The sequence below is a fragment of the Podarcis filfolensis genome (assembly GCF_964270895.1).
Source record: "Podarcis filfolensis genome assembly, chromosome: 5".
In the NCBI taxonomy this organism is placed as follows: Eukaryota; Metazoa; Chordata; class Lepidosauria; order Squamata; family Lacertidae; genus Podarcis; species Podarcis filfolensis.
The window spans coordinates 6,369,234-6,387,693 of NC_139608.1; the positions used below are offsets into that span (position 1 = coordinate 6,369,234).

At 39.5% G+C, this 18,460-nt stretch overlaps 1 protein-coding gene across 3 annotated transcripts in view; it reads left to right on the forward strand.

Annotated features, from left to right (window-relative positions):
• Positions 1 to 18,460, forward strand: part of LOC310762214 (cytochrome P450 2J2-like) — a 205,759-nt gene that overhangs the window by 167,499 nt on the left and 19,800 nt on the right. The window contains exons 1-2 of one of the 3 annotated variants that reach the window (XM_083612909.1): positions 6,193 to 6,470; positions 8,519 to 8,681. The exons of 1 other annotated variant lie outside the window; for it this stretch is intronic. In XM_083612909.1, the coding sequence (XP_083469035.1) occupies positions 6,303 to 6,470; positions 8,519 to 8,681 (331 nt within the window). In that variant the 5' untranslated portion in view covers positions 6,193 to 6,302. Of the gene's footprint in view, positions 1 to 6,192; positions 6,471 to 8,518; positions 8,682 to 18,460 lie in introns of those variants that run through there. One more of the 3 variants, XM_083612908.1, reaches the window with a different exon arrangement.

Below are 18,460 nucleotides of genomic sequence, written 5' to 3' on the forward strand. Positions count from 1 at the left end.
TGTAACTCAGCAGCAGCTATTGGATCTACGGCAGGGGAACTCGACTGTGAGGGAGTACTGGTCCCAATTTGCTATGCTGGTGCACAAGCTTGATTGGAGCTTAGACTCAAAGCCTGTGCAAGCTCTATTTAAGGCTGGACTGAATTCTCAGGTGAAAGATGAGCTTGCCAGGGGCCCCCGACACCAGGACTTGGATTCCCTCGTTAAGGCTGCTCTGGCAGTGGGCAGCAGGCAAGAGCTGAGGCAGCTAGAGAAGGCTGAGAGCAGAGGCCGGCGTTCCCATGGTGATCGCATTCCTGGCATACCAAGTGAGGGAGAGCAAGGTCAATCTCGCTCGGAGCTGATGGAAATTGACTCTGCCCGTGCGCGGGAAGATTCAAAGGCTCAACGGCCAACTCACAAGGCGGCAAAAGACGGGCAAGCTGCCAAGAAATGTTTTATCTGCCAGAAACCAGAGCACTTTGCCAGAGTGTGTCCTGAACGTCGCAACTGGCAGGGAATGGTGGGGGCTTCCTCCCAGATGGGAGAGGGGGGAGTCCAAAAGCAGGGAAACGCCAGTGCCTGGCTGGGAATGGGGTGGGGCAGCAGCCAGGCAGGAATGGAACAGAACCAGAGCCCCGACCAGGACGTCCCCAACCAGGCATAATTGTGAGGGTTTTGCTGGACCTCCCCAATGGACAGGCTATGGAGGTCCATGCCCTGTTGGACTCAGGAGCGAGTGCCAATTTCTTCAGCAGGGACTTCGCTGCACAGCACCAATTGCATTTACTACCTTTGGACTTTCCGCTACAAGTGACCACCATTGATGGGCGGGAACTTTTGGGAGGGGAAGTGACCCATCAGACCCCCCCATGAGCATGAGGATTTCAACGCATTCCGAAACGATTGCTTTCCATGTGGCCACGCTGGCGGACCCACCCATCATTTTGGGCATGAGTTGGTTGGCCCTGCACGATCTGGTGGTCTCCTGGCATCAGCGTAACCTGACGTTTGGATCGGCGCATTGCTTGGAGAACTGTTCGGGAGTAAAGGAGCCGCGAGTTGGTAGTGCCAGAGTGGCGGCTACGTGTGCGGGAGAGAAAGGCAGCATTCCTCCAGAATATATGGACTTGGCAGAGGGTTTCAGCGAAAGAGAGGTGGACACGCTGCCACCGCACAGGACTTACGATTTTCAGATCAACTTGGTCCCGGGGGCCAAGTTACTGGCAGGAAAACTGTACTCTATGTCCGATCAGGAGATGGAGGACTTAAGAGCTTTTATAGACAAGAACTTAAGGAGAGGTTTCATTAGGGAGTCCAGGCCAGTAGGCGGAAGCCCCGTGTTCTTTGTGGACAAAAAGGCCACGCGAGAGAAACGTCTCGTCGTAGACTTCCGGCGAATCAACGCCCAGATGCTCCCCATGGCTTTCCTGATGCCAAGGATTGATGACGTATTGGCGAGGGTGCGAAAGGGGAAAATTTTCACCAAACTGGATTTGAGAGGAGCCTACAATCTCATCAGGGTGCGAGAGTGGAGAAGGATTATTTTGAATTTAACATGAATCAAGGAACGGAAATAAGGGTGATTTGGGAGGCCAGCAAAGCAGTAATGAGAGGGTTTCTGATACAACAAAATGCAATTAGGAGAAAGTCACAGAATGAGACAAAAGATAAAATTATGGAACAACTGAAAGATAAAGAGAAGAAGCTTAGAGGAAACCCAAAGAATTTGCAGATCCAAAAAGAAATTAAAGCCCTACAGGTTCAATATTCACAGTTAGTAAATCAAGAAATTGAATGGAAGATAAGAAGGATGAGACAAAGAAATTTTGAATCTGCAAATAAATGTGGGAAATTATTAGCCTGGCAACTAAAGAAGAGACAAAAACAAAGTACTATGGCAAACATTGTTACAGAAGGAAAATCTGTAGAGAACCCTGCAGACATTAGAAAATGCTTTTATAAATATTATAAACAACTGTATAAAAAGGATAAAGAAGATATAGGGGAAATCGAGCAATTTATAAAGATTAATGGGATGCAACAGATTCTGAAGGACGAAAAGAATCTACTAAAAGGTTTAATTACAAACCAGGAAGTGGAACAGGCAATAAATTCAATGCAAGTTGGCAAGACACCAGGACCCTATGGTCTATCAGCGAAATATTATAAGACATTGAAAGAATGGCTCATTCAACCTCTGGTAGAAGTATCTAATTCGATTTTGCGAGGGGGCAAAGCACCTGAAACCTGGAAGCAAGCTTATATTACTCTGATTCCTAAACAGGGTCAGGATAGATCCAACATTAAAAACTACAGACCAATCTCCCTACTCAATGTGGATTATAAAAAGTTTGCAAATATACTGGCCAACAGGCTAAAGAAGGTTTTATCTGAGTATATTCATAAAGACCAGGCAGGATTTCTGCTGGGAAGACATATGAAAGACTACATTAGAAATGCTGTGGATATTTTGGAAAAGTTAGAAGCAAGAAAGAGCTGTGAAGCAATGTTAATGTTTATTGATGTGAGAGAAAGCCTTTGACAATGTTTCTTGGAGTTTTATGTTACATAATTTAGAGAGTATGGGTTTTTTAAATGGTATTAAAGCGATCTATCTAGAACAAAAAGCTAAAATTATTGTAAATAATGTGGTTTCAGGGGAAATTAGAATTGAGAAGGGAACCAGGCAAGGGTGCCCCACTTTCCCCTCTGCTGTTTATTTCAGTACTGGAGGTCTTGCTAAGTATGATTAGAAAAGATGAACAAGTTAAAGGTATTACAGTAGGTTCGAAACAATATAAATTAAAAGTCTTTGCTGGTGATCTAGTTCTGACATTACAAGATCCAGACTCCAGTGCAGTCAAAGCACTGGAGCTGATACAAGAGTTTGGTCAGGTAGCAGGATTTAAATTAAACAAGAGCAATACCAAAGTAATTGAGAAAAATCTGGATAATGAAGAAAGGAAACTATTACAAGAAAAAACGGGCCTAGACTTTGTGAAAAAAGTTAAATATTTGGGGGTGAACCTGTCTGGGGGAAAAATTGAACTTATATAAAGACAATTATGAGAAATTATGGAATGAAATTAAAAGAGATTTAGAGGTATGGTCAAACCTAAAATTGTCATCAATGGGCCGGATTTCTGTGATTAAGATGAAGATGCTTTTCCTGTTTCAAGCCCTCCCAATTATAGATAATGCAAAATGCTTTAAAGAATGGCAGAAAGCACTCTCTAGATTTATCTGGCAGGGGAGGAAACCCAGAATTAAATATAAATTACTAACGGATTCTAAAGAAAGAGATGGATTTTCCCAGCCAGATTTAAAAATCTATTTTGAAGCTGCTGCACTTTGTTGGATTAAATAATGGATGCAATTAGAAGATACAGATCTATTAGATTTGGAGGGATTTGACAATGTGTTTGGTTGGCATGCATATTTATGGTATGACAAGGTAAAGGCCCATAATGCATTTAAAAACCACGTAATTAGGAAATTGTTGTATAATGTTTGGATAAAATATAAATATCTCTTAGAAAGAAAGACGCCCAGGTGGCTTTCACAAATGGAGGCAAAGGCCCAGAAAAAATTAAATATGGATACCAAATGGTTGAGATATTATGATTTATTAATGGAAGAGGAAGGTTACAAATTAAAACCATTTGATCAAGTTAAAGATAAGCTAAATTGGTTACATTACCACCAGATCAATGAATTGTATAAATTGGATAAGAAAAATGATTTTGCTTTTGAAAAATCTAAGTTGGAGACAGAGTTGTTGGATACTAAAGGTAAAAATTTATCTAAAATGTACAAGCTATTGTTGGAGTGGCATACAAAAGATGAACAAGTTAAATCTGTGATGATAGATTGGGCAAGAAATGTAGGACATAATATAATGTTTGAGGATTGGGAAAGATTGTGGAAGAAAGAGGTCAAGTTCACCGCATGTACTTTGTTAAAGAAAAATATAATGAAAATGATGTATAGATGGTATTTGACTCATGTAAATTTAGCAAAGATATATCACAATTGTGACAATATATGTTGGAAATGTACAGAAAAGGAAGGAACCTTTTATCATATGTGGTGGACCTGTCCCAAGGTGAAAGACTTCTGGGAAAAGATTTATAATGAATTGAAAAAAAATGTTGAAATATACATTTATAAAGAAACCAGAGGCCTTCTTGGAATAACAGGTTTGGAATTGCCCAGGAAAGATGTTAAATTATTTTTGTATGCCACAACTGCTGCTCGTATTTTGTTGGCTAAAAAGTGGAAAACCCAAGAATTACCAACAATAGAAGAATGGCAGATGAAGATGATGGATTTTTCAGAGCTAGCCAACCTAACCGGAACAGTCCGCGACCAGAAGGAGGAGGAGTGTCAGGAAGAATGGAATAAATTTAATGATGATTTAGTTAAATTTGTTAAGTTAAACTAACTGAAAATAGCTTGCAGATACTTAATGGGCTTAGGATTTTATTTATGTTGAGTGATGAATTAATATGTTTAATTCTATAAGGTGAAGATCTAAGGATGTTAATGTTTAAGTTAAATTTCATAAAAATTGGGATTTGGAAAACCGTTAAAAGGACATGCAATGAAATTCAACCAAGGGGAAGCGAGGAAATCACTTAACAAAGTTAATAACGGTAATTTTCAATAAGGCTATGATTTATGTTTGTCTTGTGTGTTTGTTTGTTTGTTTATAATATTGTGAAAACTAATAACATTTTTGAGGAAAAAAAGAGAGGCAGAGATGAGTCAGGCTAGTGAAGGAGCCAGGGTGTCTCCCTCTCCTGCTGCAACAAGCTCCCCTCTCCTGGTGTCTCCCAGGACCAGAAGAGGGATGAAGAGGGAGGAGCAAAGAAGGGTGATTCAGTGGAGTTTCATTCCTTTTTTATGGTCTTATCTGATGCTGTTCTGATATTATGTTAGTTCACTTGGCGCTCTTGGAGGAAACAGATTTTCTAGATCCATTTCTAATCCAAATTTAGGCCCAGTTTTGGCACACCAACTGCTTGGGTCGCCCTGTATGATGATCTCTGTCGGGAGACAGACAGTGGAAATGTGTCTCTGTTAATTCTCCTTGACCACTCCTTGACTTTCTAGGTCATCAAGATTGCTTCCTCCACCCTTCCCCTCCACTGCAGGAGGAGGAAGAGTCTCTCAGCCTTCTGCACCCACAATTGTTGTCATCATCATCATCATCATAATGATTATTATTATTAAATTTCTATACGACCCTACACCCAAAGGTCTCAGGGCAGTTCACATAAAATATCAAATACATTAAATGAAAACAAAACCAACAACCCAATAACCCCCCCACCAAAAAAAAAAAGATCCAGCATTTTTCAAAAGGGTTTAATATATAGATCAAGTCAGGCAAAGGCCTGGTTGAAAAGGAAAGTTTTTGCCTGGCGCCTAAAGGTGTATACTGAACATGGGTGGGGAAGGTCCCCCCAAATATTTTATTTGGGGGTCCAATAGAAGTTGGCACCTACACTTCTTACCTATTGTTTCCCTAAACTATTTTAATATCAGCAAACATTTTCTTCTATTTTGAGACAGAAGCCTTGACAAATAAAGAATATTCAGAATCTTGGTGTAAATCATGAAATTCTATAAGGAGTTAAATTATTCAGGGGTGTTACTCTTTCACTTACAAGCAGGCACCATACATTTGCGTGAGTCCTCACTCTCCCAGATGAGCCCCCTGAGAGAGGGGGGAGGGAGGGAGAGAGAGAGAATGTACACATGCACACTTGGCTTTTCCTAAGAGTCTGGGTAAAAGTTGGATCCAGTACATATAGATCATAAAGAGGAAGCAGGAAAGACTATCACTCTTTCAAATTCCTCCTCCAGCTCTATGCACTATTCAAGGGAGAAAAGAGGTAATCCCTCTATTTGCACAAGAGAGGATTTCGGTGTGATCCAGCGGGGCTTTTCTCATATTCATTTTTTATTTTATGAATATTTGGTACAAAATTCTTTCCCAAACATTTGTGTCACAAAATCGGTCTTAAGATAGCTTGGATTCTAATTACAATTCATCAAACACCCTCTCATTTGCATGACCCATATAAGTATGATTATAGTGTTCAGTTGTATTACATGACTTGCAATCACATTCCAAGGCTATTAGCACATGGTATCACACCCCTTGTTGCTTATTTGTTTTTAATAACTGAGCATATATAAGCAGAGAGTACTGCTGATGTCTCTGAGGAAAGCAAAAAGCCCTTAGAGAAAGAGAGTTGAACCTGACCAGGCAACCTAGAAAGAATTAAGGAGAAAGAGACAGCAAGAGAAGGATGGAGATATGGGCACTTTTGATTGCTCTGCTGGTGGTTCTTCTGATTCTGAACTTCAAGAAACTGCTCTGGTCAAACAGGCATTACCCTCCAGGCCCTCTTAAGCTTCCTCTCATTGGAACCTTGTGGGTCCTTGGATTGAAGCTTCATGAAGATACTCTCATTAAGGTACTTACATCTTAGTTATAATTCAGTCTGATTTCAGCAATTGCTTTATCTATTTCAGCTTAAACAATAGCATCAAATGGTAAATGGTAAATGGCATAAGCCTCCTTTGTAAGAAACAGTAAGATATACAAATAATAGGGATAATAGAAAGAATATTATTATTAATACTGAAAAGGACCTTCAAAGAAAGAATGGTTTATGAAAATCTTGGAACACCTCATGAGGTGACCCAATACTGTACCACATGGTTACAATATCACCAAATTGCACAAATATTCAACCAGGATAAAGTAATAGGATTTGAAAAAGAAGAATCAAAATTACAAAAAGTATTATTACAAAACTCAAAAAAATATATATCCAAAATGTATAATTTATTATTAGAATGGGAATTAAAGGATGAAGAAATAAAAGAAGTTATGATTAAATGGGCATGTGATATAGGATATGTAATTCGGCTGGACCAATGGGAGAAATTATGGAAATATGATATTAAATTCACGGCATGTTATACAATAAGAGAAAATTTTATGAAAATGGTGTACCAATGGTACTTAACTCCAGTAAAAATGGCTAAAATTTACAAATTAAAATCGAATACCTGTTGGAGATGTAAAAAAGAAATAGGAACAATGTTTCACATGTGGTGGGAATGCCGACCTATTAAACAATTCTGGAACGAAATCTATGAAGAACTCAAAAAGATGTTTAAAATATCTTTCAGAAAAAAACCGGAGGCATTCCTTTTAGGTTTAATTACAAATGATATCCCCGAAAATCAAAGGAAAGTATTCCTTTATGCAACAACAGCTGCCAGGATGCTTATAGCTAAAAACTGGAAAGGCAGAAAAATTCCATCAGTGAAAGATTGGCAAATTAAATTTTGTGAATACATAAATCTGGCAAGACTCACAGCTTACATAAGGGGACAATCGGACCAGAAATTATTAAAAGAATGGGGTTGTGCTAAAGAGTATATGAAAAAACATTGTTCTGGAGTTAGTATATTGGTATGTAATGAATGATGCTTTACAGGGTTAAAGGGGAAAAAAAATGGTGTAAAAAAAAAAAAGTACCAAGGTGGAAGTAATCTAATTAGACACAACAACACAGTAAGAGTAATTTTTTTGAGGTCTTAGAACAAAGAAAGGAAGTCAATTTGTGTTTATGTACGTAATGATATGGTTTTTTTTCTGTAGATGTGTGCTTTTTCATTTTTGTTTAGTTTAGTCTTGTTTTCTTGCTTTTTTTCCCCTATATGTTCCGGGGATTTTTGTTTGTATAGTATTATTTTGGATTCAATGTTTGTAATTTTTGTTATGATTCTGCATTGAAAATTAAAAAAAAAATTCAAAAAAAAAAGAAAAGAAAATCTTGGAACATGCAGAGATGGCAAAAATTGATAAAAGATACTAATTTAGAATATTTTAAAGAAGACTGGAAAACATTTGCAGCCTATATAAAAAGTTATTTCCCATATGTAAAGACCACAGTGTGGTTTTAAGTGTAAGAAAGCAGCAGAATATATTAAGAAACATGTTGGAGAGGATGAAATTAGATAAGATGGAACTTTAAAATGCAATTGTATGTAATTCAAGTTATAAACAATGATGTTGGGTGAGTGGGAAGTCACTTGTTTTGTTGAATTGGAATATAATTGTTGCATAACAAATATAACTTTCTAAATGGAAAAAAGAATAAAATATTATTATATTAAAAAATAGACTGACCACATAGGTCCTCAGCATTCATTCATGACAGCCTCTCAACATGGAATTAACCTGCAGGTGCTATTCAATTTCTTAAGCCTGGTGTCAGCGATGTTGCTTCACTGATAGGGAATGAGAATGCAGGCATAGAGAGCAAACATATAAGAGTGGTATGCAGAGGGAAGGGAGAAGCAGCAGGGAGCAGCCATAACTTGAGCTCTGAACATACGGAAGAAGCTGCAGAGGGGAGGGAGACTGAAGCTCTTGTATTAAGTTGAAATATCCAACTGCAGTTTTTGAACACATCTTTCCTCTCCTCTCTTTTGACCCTAATGGTAGCTGGGAAAGCAACATGGAAATATTTTCACCCTATGGATGGGACATCAACCCATGGTAGTATTGTCTGGATTCCAAGCAGTGAAAGAAGCGCTCACTGACCACTCTGAAGAATTAGACGAGCGACCAGAGACTCCTTTCCTTAGGACTATGGCAAAAGGAAAGGGTAAGTAGTGAAGAATAAGAATTTCTCCTGGTATTTTCCCAAGAGAAAATGTTTAAAGGGCTGTCCAGAGCAAAGGTTCTCTATTATTGTTGCACTCAAGAGGAAATGGGTTACCTAGGAGTGAACAACTAGGGGTGAGGTCCTTTCAGTGTCCCCCTAAAATATTTGAGAGGACCACCAGGCTCTCTCTAAGTTCATGACAATTGCCATTCTATTTTTTTCCCAAAATTTTTTATTGGTTTTTACAATATCAACAACAAACAAAAACATGAGACAAACAAAACATAAGAAACATAAATCATAACCTTATTGAAAATAACAGTTATTTACTTTGTAGGATGACTTCCTCATTTCCCCTTAGTTGAATTTCATTGCATACTTGCGATTCTAGTGGTGGGTGTCAGCCGCATAAAAATAATAATAAATTTTATTTATACCCCACCCTCCCCAGCTAACTCCAGATATAAAATAATTGATTGAAATACAACTTAAAAAAACAAGATTAAAATACAACATTAAAATCCAGCCTCATTTCAGCAGAAACTCAAAAACTATTTTGGGGATGAAAATGTCAAGTCTGATTGGAAAAAAAAAAAATCCAGACTGATCCTATGTGGGCCAGAAAAAGCCAGGGAAGTCCCCAAGTAGGAGTTCCATCACAGAAGGAGACAGGGGGAAAGAAAGAGGGGGAGGGGATCAAGTTAATTCCAAGCCAAAAGCCAGGCAGAACAACTCTGTCTTATAGTCCCTGCAGAAAGAAATCAGATCCTGCAGGGCCCTGGTCTCATGAGACAGAGTGTTCCACCAGGCCAGAGCTAGTGTTGAAAAGGCCCTGGCTCTGGTTGAAGCCAATCTAACTTCCTTAGGGCCCAGGACCACTAGGGTGTTGCTATTTATGGACCTTAAGTTTCTCCATGGGGCATACCGAGAGAGGTGGTCCCATAGGTACGAGGTTCCTAGGCCGTGAAGAGCTTTAAAGGTCAAAACCAGCAGTTTAACCTAAGTCCATCGGGAGCCAGTGCAGCTGGAAAAGCACTGGGTGAATACGCTCCCACAGCAGGGACCCCGTGAGGAGCCTCGCTGCAGCATTCTGCACCTGCTGGAGTTTCTGGGACAGCTTCAAGGCCAGCCCAATGTAGAGCGAATTACAGTAGTAAAGCCTGGAGGTGACCGTCACATGGATCACTGTGGCCAGGTCGGGGCGGGAAAAGTAAGGGACTGCTTGATGTGGTGAAGGTAGAAAAATGTCACCTTGGCTGTTGCTGTAACCTGCACCTTCATGGAAAGGGAGGCATCAAGGATTACACCCAAACTCTTAACGGAAGGCAATGGCACTAATTGGTCCCCCACAAGAGAAGGCAGTTGGTCCCTCATCCCCATGCCATCCTGACCCAGCCATAGGACCTCTTTATTCGAAGGATTTAGTCTCAAACGGCTCCCACGAAACCATCCAGCCACAGCTTCCAAGCATCTGGTCAATGTGTCCAGGGCCAAGTCGGTGTGGCCATCCATCAGCAGATAGCGCTGAGTGTCATCAGCATATTGGTGACAACCCAGCCCAAAGCTCCGGACAATCTGGGCAAGGGGGCGCATAAAGATGTTAAAAAGCATCGGGGAGAGGATTGCGCCCTGTGGCACTCCACACCAAGGAGTGGCGTGACAACATCTCCTCCCTGGTGCCACCCTCTGTCCCTGACCAGAGATAAAAGAGCACACTATGCCCTGTATCCCCACGTGGGTGAGGCGGTGGTCCAGAAGATCATGATCAACCTTGTTGAAAGCTGCTGACAAATCTAAGAGAATCAGTGGTCCCGACCCGCCTCAATCCAGTTTTCTATGGAGATCATCTGTTAGGGCAACCAGAGCCGTCTTGGTCCCAAAACCAGGACGGAACCCGGACTGAAATGGATCTAAAGCCGATGTTTCCTCCAGAAACTTATCAAGCTGTTCAGCAACCGCTATCTCAATTAGATATGGAAGATTTGAAACTGGGCAGTAATTGGATAAATCTAAAGGATCTAGTGAAGTTTTCTTTAAGAGCGGACACACCACTGCTTCCTTCAGCTCCCCTGGGAATGTCCCCGTGCCAAGGGACAAGATGATAATTTCAACAAGGGGGATCCGTGCAACAACTGGGCACACTCTAATCAGCCAAGACAGGCATGGATCAAGGAGGCAAGTGGTGGGCCTACCAGCTCAGAGGAATCTATCCACATCAGCAGGGAGTATCCGATGGAAATGATCGAACACTGGACCCGAAGACAGTCGAGGGGCCTCCAGTTCTGTCACTGTATCTAAATTGGCAGGGAGGTCATGGCGGAGCAACAGGACTTTCTCTGCAAAAAAGTTCACGAACGCCTCATAGCTGTGAGTCGAATTTATGCTTAAATTTGGTTGTCCTCCTAAGGATGTTATTGACCTAATTATTCTAAAAAGTTTTGCCGGGCGAGAGCTACCGGATGCAATGGAAGCTGCGAAGTAAGATTTCTTAGCAGCTTTCATAGCCATCTCATAGGCTTTCATATGCGTCCTATAAGATGTTCTTGAGGCTCCGTCACGAGTCCGTCGCCATACTCGCTCTAGCCGTCTGAGGTCCCGCTTCATTTTCCGGAACTCCTAGGTAAACCAAGGTTTTGGCGGGGTTGCAGAGGACGCTTATGCACGATCTTATTGATGGCCGCCAAGAATCGGTTATTCCAGTCCTCGTCAACGTCATGTAATGAGTCATCAGGAGAAGCAGAGTCCCGCAAGACCTGACGGAATCTATCAGGTTCCATCTGTGGTTCGATTCAAACTGCAGGTAGAAGTTTGTTGCCTGTTGCAATTGTAATGCATTTACGATCCTGGCCCTCAGTGCTGGATGAAGAGCTTGAACTCAAAGTTCTTTCTGCTGAAGACTTTGATGCCTACATCAGTCTGAATCCTGGTAAGATGAGGACATGGTGGTTGGAGTCTAGTCAATTGTTCAGTTTATTGCTATGAAAGGGGTTCATAGAATCATAGAATCATAGAAAAGGGGAAAAGAGAGGACCCAAATAATTACCGCCCAGTCAGTCTGACATCAATACCAGGGAAGATTCTGGAGCAGATCATTAAGCAAACAGTCTGTGAGCACCTAGAAAGGAATGCTGTGTTGGAGAAAATAAAAGAAAGTGAGAAGAAATTGAGGGTAAAACCAAAGTCGCAGGAGATCTTGAGAGAAATAAAATTATATCAAGTACAATATATGGAAATGATGAATCAGGAAATAGAATGGAAAATTAAACAAATGAGACAAATAACATTTGAATCAGCTAATAAATGTGGGAAATTGTTGGCTTGGCAAATGAAAAAAAGACAAAAATTAAATATTATTACAAATTTAGAAGTGGAGGGAAAGAACATACATAACCCAAATGAGATTAGAAATTGTTTCCAGAGGTATTTTAAACAATTATACTCACAAGGGCCACAGAAAGAAATGGACATAGACCGATTTTTGAAGACAAATGGATTACAAAAAATCTCTCAAGAAAGTAAATCAATGTTGAACTATAAAATATCTGAACAGGAAGTAGAAGGTGCCATTCAAAATATGCAATTGGGCAAATCTCCAGGACCGGATGGGCTGACTTCTAGATATTATAGATCTTTGAAAGAGTGGTTATTACAACCTTTGAAGGAAGTCTGCAATGAAATTCTGGAAGGGAAGAGGGCACCAGAGTAGTGGAAAGAGGCGTATATTACACTTATACCGAAAACAGAGACTGAAAAGACTCAGCTTAAGAACTACCGCCCTATATCGTTACTTAATGTGGATTACAAAATTTTTGCTGACATTTTGGCCAAGAGATTGAAAAAAGTATTGATGGAAGAGATTCATAAAGACCAAGCGGGCTTTCTCCCGGGAAGACATTTGACTGATAATTTGAGGAACATAATTGATATTCTGGAAAAATTAGAAGTGAATATAAACACTAAAGCAGTTCTGATATTTGTGGACGCGGAGAAAGCTTTTGACAATATCTCTTGGAGTTTTATGAAAAAGAACCTACAGGGGATGGGGGTAGGCCAAGGTTTTGAAAATGGTATAGGTGCAATATATTCTGAACAAAAGGCTAAATTAATTGTAAATAATGTGGTGACGGAAGAATTTAAGATAGAAAAAGGGACACGACAGGGGTGCCCAATCTCCCCATTGCTTTTTATATCGGTCCTGGAGGTTCTGCTGAATATGATTAGAAGGGACCGGTTGGTTAAAGGTATACAGGTCGAAGCCAAACAGTACAAATTGAGAGCATTTGCAGATGATTTAGTATTGACGTTACAGGAGCCAGAATCTAGTACTAAAAGGGTTTTAGAACTAATTCAAGAATTTGGTCAAGTGGCAGGATTCAAACTGAATAAGTCAAAAACTAAGGTTTTAGAGAAAAATTTAACACCGATTGAAAGAGAGAGGTTTCAGAATGAGACAGGTTTGACTGTGGTCAAGAAAGTGAAATACTTGGGGATTAACATGACAGCAAAAAATGGGAACTTATTTAAAGATAATTATGAAAAATGTTGGACGGAAGTGAAAAAAGACTTAGAAATTTGGTCAAATTTGAAGCTTTCCTTGTTGGGTCGAATTGCAGCTATAAAGATGAATGTATTGCCTAGAATGCTGTTTTTGTTTCAAACACTGCAAATTGTGGACAAGATGGATTGTTTCAAGAAGTGGCAGAAAGATATCTCTAAATTTGTCTGGCAGGGCAAGAAGCCCAGAATAAAATTTAAGATATTAACTGATGCAAAGGAAAGGGGTGGATTTGCCCTGCCAGACTTTAAACTTTACTATGAATCAGCAGCATTCTGCTGGTTGAAAGACTGGCTGCTTCTTGAGAACACAGACATTTTGGATTTAGAAGGTTTTAACAATGTCTTCGGGTGGCATGCATATTTGTGGTACGACAAGGTTAAAGCACATAAAGCATTTAAGAACCATATTGTCAGGAAAGCTTTGTTCAATGTTTGGATAAGATATAAGGATTTATTCGAAAATAAAACCCCAAGGTGGCTGTCACCAATGGAAGCAAAAGCCCAGAAAAAGTTCAATATGGAGGCCAAATGGCCGAAATATTGGGAAATTTTGGAACAAGAGGGAGATAGACTAAAACTGCAGAGTTTTGAGAAACTAAAAAACAAAGTGTGAGATTGGCTTCATTATGATCAGATAATGGAGGCATATAATTTGGACAAGAAAATTGGCTTCCAGGTGGAAAAATCAAAATTAGAAACAGAACTGTTAGAACCCAAAACTAAGATTTTGTCAAGGATGTATAACTTGCTGTTGAAATGGAACACACAGGATGAAACGGTGAAATCTGCTATGATTAAATGGGCACAAGATGTTGGACATAACATTATGTTTGCTGACTGGGAACAGTTGTGGACCACAGGTATGAAATTTACGGCATGTAATGCCTTAAGAGAGAATATTATGAAAATGATATACAGGTGGTACATGACCCCAGTCAAGCTTGCAAAAATATATCATTTGCCCAATAATAAATGTTGGAAATGTAAAGAAACTGAAGGTACATTCTTCCACCTTTGGTGGACGTGCCCAAGAATCAAGGCTTTCTGGGAGATGATTTATAATGAAATGAAAAAGGTATTTAAATATACCTTCCTGAAGAAACCAGAGGCCTTTCTCCTGGGCATAGTCGGCCAATTGGTGCCAAAGAAGGACAGAACTTTTTTTATGTACGCAACAACAGCAGCAAGAATACTTATTGCAAAGTATTGGAAGACACAAGATTTACCCACTTTGGAAGAATGGCAGATGAAGGTGATGGACTATATGGGATTGGCAGAAATGACTGGCAGAATCCGAGACCAGGGAGAAGAGTCGGTGGAAGAAGATTGGAAGAAATTTAAAGACTATCTACAGAAATATTGAATCCTGGTAAGATGAGGGCATGGTGGTTGGAGTCTAGTCAATTGTTCAGTTTATTGCTATGAAAGGGGTTCAACTCCCCCTGAGAGAACAGGTTCATAGACTAGAGGTGCTCCTGGATCCATCTTAGCTGCTAGAGGCCCAGGTGACCTTAGTGACTTCTACCAGCTTCAGCTAGCAAGGCAGCTTTGGCTAATAAGACAGCTAAAGTAGTTTCTGGATCAGGATAGCTTAACTACTGTCATCCATGTGCTGGTTACCTCCAGGCTGATTATAGCAATGTGCTGCATTTCGGGCTGCCCTTGAAACAGTGTCTGGCAAAAAAAATGCAGTGGCTTGACTGCTCATGGGGGCAGGACATAGCCAGCATGTTATGCCACTGGCTGACAATTAGCTAAGTTCAAGGTGCTGGTTGAAGAAACAGCCTATACAACTTGAGATCAATATATCCCCTTCCAATAAGCTTTTCAGTTTAGATCTTTTTTTAAAAAAAATATTTTTTATTCAATTTCCATTACAAGATTTAAACCTACATTTTCAATATTATCACAAATACATAATTTTGACTTCCTTCAGCTCATCCGCGAATCTTCCGTTTTCTAATCTTCTATCCGCAATTCTAAATTTAACATTGCCTTTTATTTTAAATAAACCTATTCCTTTATTCCCTTTTTTACAGTGCTTCTAATATTATTTCTTCACAAAGCTTCCTGTAAACCCACAAACGTTATTTGTGTATCACAAATGCTTTTCATATAGTCCACAAATTTGCTCCAGTCCTTGGTAAACTTGTGATCTCGTCGGTTTCGGATCCTTCCTGTTAGTTTATCTAATTCTGCGTAGTCCATTAATTTCATTCTCCATTCTTCTATCGATGGTAATTCTTCCTGATTCCATTTTTGGGCCAGTAGTATTCTTGCTGCTGATACTGCATATAAAAATAATTTATGGTCCTTTCTATTTATTTCATTTCCAACCATTCCTAACAAAAAAGCTGCTGGTTTTTTAACAAATGTATATTTCAACATTTTTTTTAATTCATTATATATCAGTTCCCAGAAGACTCTCACCTTTTTACACTCCCACCACATATGATAAAATGTTCCCTCTTTTTCTTTACATTTCCAACACTTATTACATACTTTATACATTTTTGCTAATTTCACTGGAGTGATATACCATCTATAAACCATCTTCATCATATTTTCTTTTAATGCAGTACAGGCTGTGAATTTTATCCTTTCATTCCACAATTTAATCCACTCATCTAATTGTATATTATGCCCAAAGTCTCTGGCCCAATGGTTCATAACCGATTTTACCTCTTCGTCTTTCGTATACCATTCTAGCAGCAGTTTATACATTTTAGACAAATTTTTAAATTCATTACTCAATATCTCACTTTGAAACTTTGATTCTTTTTCTGAAAAACCCCTCTCCTTTATCTCCATGTTAAACCTTTCATTAATCTGATAGTAATGCAACCAATCATTTACATGTTCTTGAACTTCCTCATATGGCTTTAACTTCTCATATTGATTTTCTTCACACTCATCACTTCTAATGGAGATAACCAATCAGTATTTTTGGTTCTAATAGGTTTTTATACTGATCCCAGACTTCCAAAAGAGATCTTCGAATGATGTGGTTTTCAAAACCTTTATGTACTTTTTTCTTATCTTACCATAAATAAGCGTGCCAACCGAATCTATTATCAAATCCTTCCAAATCCAACAATTCCTTATTCCAGTGTGGTGTAGTGGTTATGAGCGGTGAACTCGTAATCTGGTGAACCGGGTTCGCGTCTCCGCTCCTCCACATGCAGCTGCTGGGTGACCTTGGGCTAGTCACACTTTTCTGAAGACTCTCAGCCCCACTCACCTCACAGAGTGTTTGTTGTGGGGGAGGAAGGGAAAGAAGAATGTTAGCTGCTTTGAGATTCCTTAGGGTAGTGATAAAGCGGGATATCAAATCCAAACTCCTCTTCTTCTTCTCCTCCTCCAATTTCATCCACTCCTTCAACCAACAGAGGCAAGATGCTTCATAGTATAGTTTCAGGTGCGGCAGGGCGAAGCCTCCTCTTTCTTTCGCATCAGTTAACAATTTAAATTATATTCTTGGCTTCTTTCCCTGCCATATATACCTTGGAATTGTTTTTTGCCATTCCTTAAATATCATTGCCCTTTTGACTACTGGAATTGTCTGAAAATAAAATAACATCTTCGGCAAAACACTCATCTTTATCGTCGAAATTCTTCCCCAAAAAGATAATTTCATCCTTCCCCACACCTCTAGATCTCTTTTTATTCCATTCCACATTGGTATATAATTATTTTGAAATAAATCAATATTTTTGGGGGTCACCCAAATTCCCAAGTATTTAACTCTTCTCACCACCTCTATCTCTGTCTGTTGTTGCATTCCATTTATCATATCTTGGTCCATATTTTTAGCAATCATTTTAGTTTTCTTCCTATTCAAAATAAATCCTGCCATTTGTCCAAATTGTTCTATTTCCTCCAGTACCTCCTTGACACTTTTTACCGGTTCTTCTACTGTTAATACCAGATCATCGGCAAAGGCTTTAACCTTATATTCATTTCGACCAACTGTTACCCCCTTAATTAACTCATTTTTCCGTACTGAACTCAGGAGTATTTCCAGTACCATGATGAAAAGTAACGGTGAAAGTGGACATCCTTATCTTGTGCCTTTAGCTATTTTAATATTTTATGTTAACACATTATTTACTATCAATTTTGCTGTTTGTTCTGTCTAAATTGCTTTAATTTCATTGAAAAACCCTTGACCCACCTCCATCATTTCTAAATTTTTTAACATAAATTCCCATGATATATTATCAAAGGCCTTTTCTGCGTCTACAAATGTTAGCATAGGTTGTTTATCATTCCTGGCATTCAGATATTTTCAGTTTAGATCTTTCTTAGTTTTGCTTCTTTTCAGCCCTCGGTTCCTCTGGGAGGATGAGTGGAATATAAATGTAATAATAAATACAGTCAAACCTCAGATCTCGAATGCCTCCATTTTGGAATGTTTTGGCTCCCAAATGCTAAAAAACACAGAAGTAAATTCTCTGGTTTTTTTAATGTTTTCTGGAAGCGAATGTCCAATGCAGCCTCCAATTTAGTGCAGGAAGCACCTGCAACCAATCGGAAGCCATGCCTCAGTTGAATAGATTATGTTCGACAACCAAGATTTGAAATAATAATAATAATAATACCATCCCCCTTCATGGATAACTGCCTTGCTGTGGGGAAGGGGTTTGAAGTGGAGAGTCATAGTGGAGAGTTTTGACCAAACGTGATCCACCTGGAGCAGGAACCAGCAAGCCACTCCAGTACACCGCCAAGAAAACTCCATGGGCAAAGACAACAGGCACATAAGAGTTATGATGCTGGGAGATGAGCCCCTCAGGTCGGAAGGCGTCCAACATGCTACTGAAGAAGAGCGGAGGACAAGTGCAAACCAAAAGGTCGCTCAGTTGCGGATATGCCTGGAAGTGAAAGGAAAGTCCAATGCTGTAAAGAAAAATATTGCATAGGAACCTGGAATGTAAGAACCATGAACCTGGGTAAGTTGGATGTGGTCAAAAATGAGCTGGCAAGAATAAATATTGACACCCTGAGCATCAGTGAACTAAAATGGACGGGAATCGGCAAATTCAGTTTGGATGACCATCATATCTACTATTGTGGGAAAGAATCCCGTAAAAGAAATGGAGTGGTCCTCATAGTCAACAAAAGAGTGGCGAAAGCTGTACTGGGATGCAATCTCAAAAATGATAGAATGATCTCTATATGAATCCAAGGCAGACCTTTTAACATCACAGTGATCCAAGTTT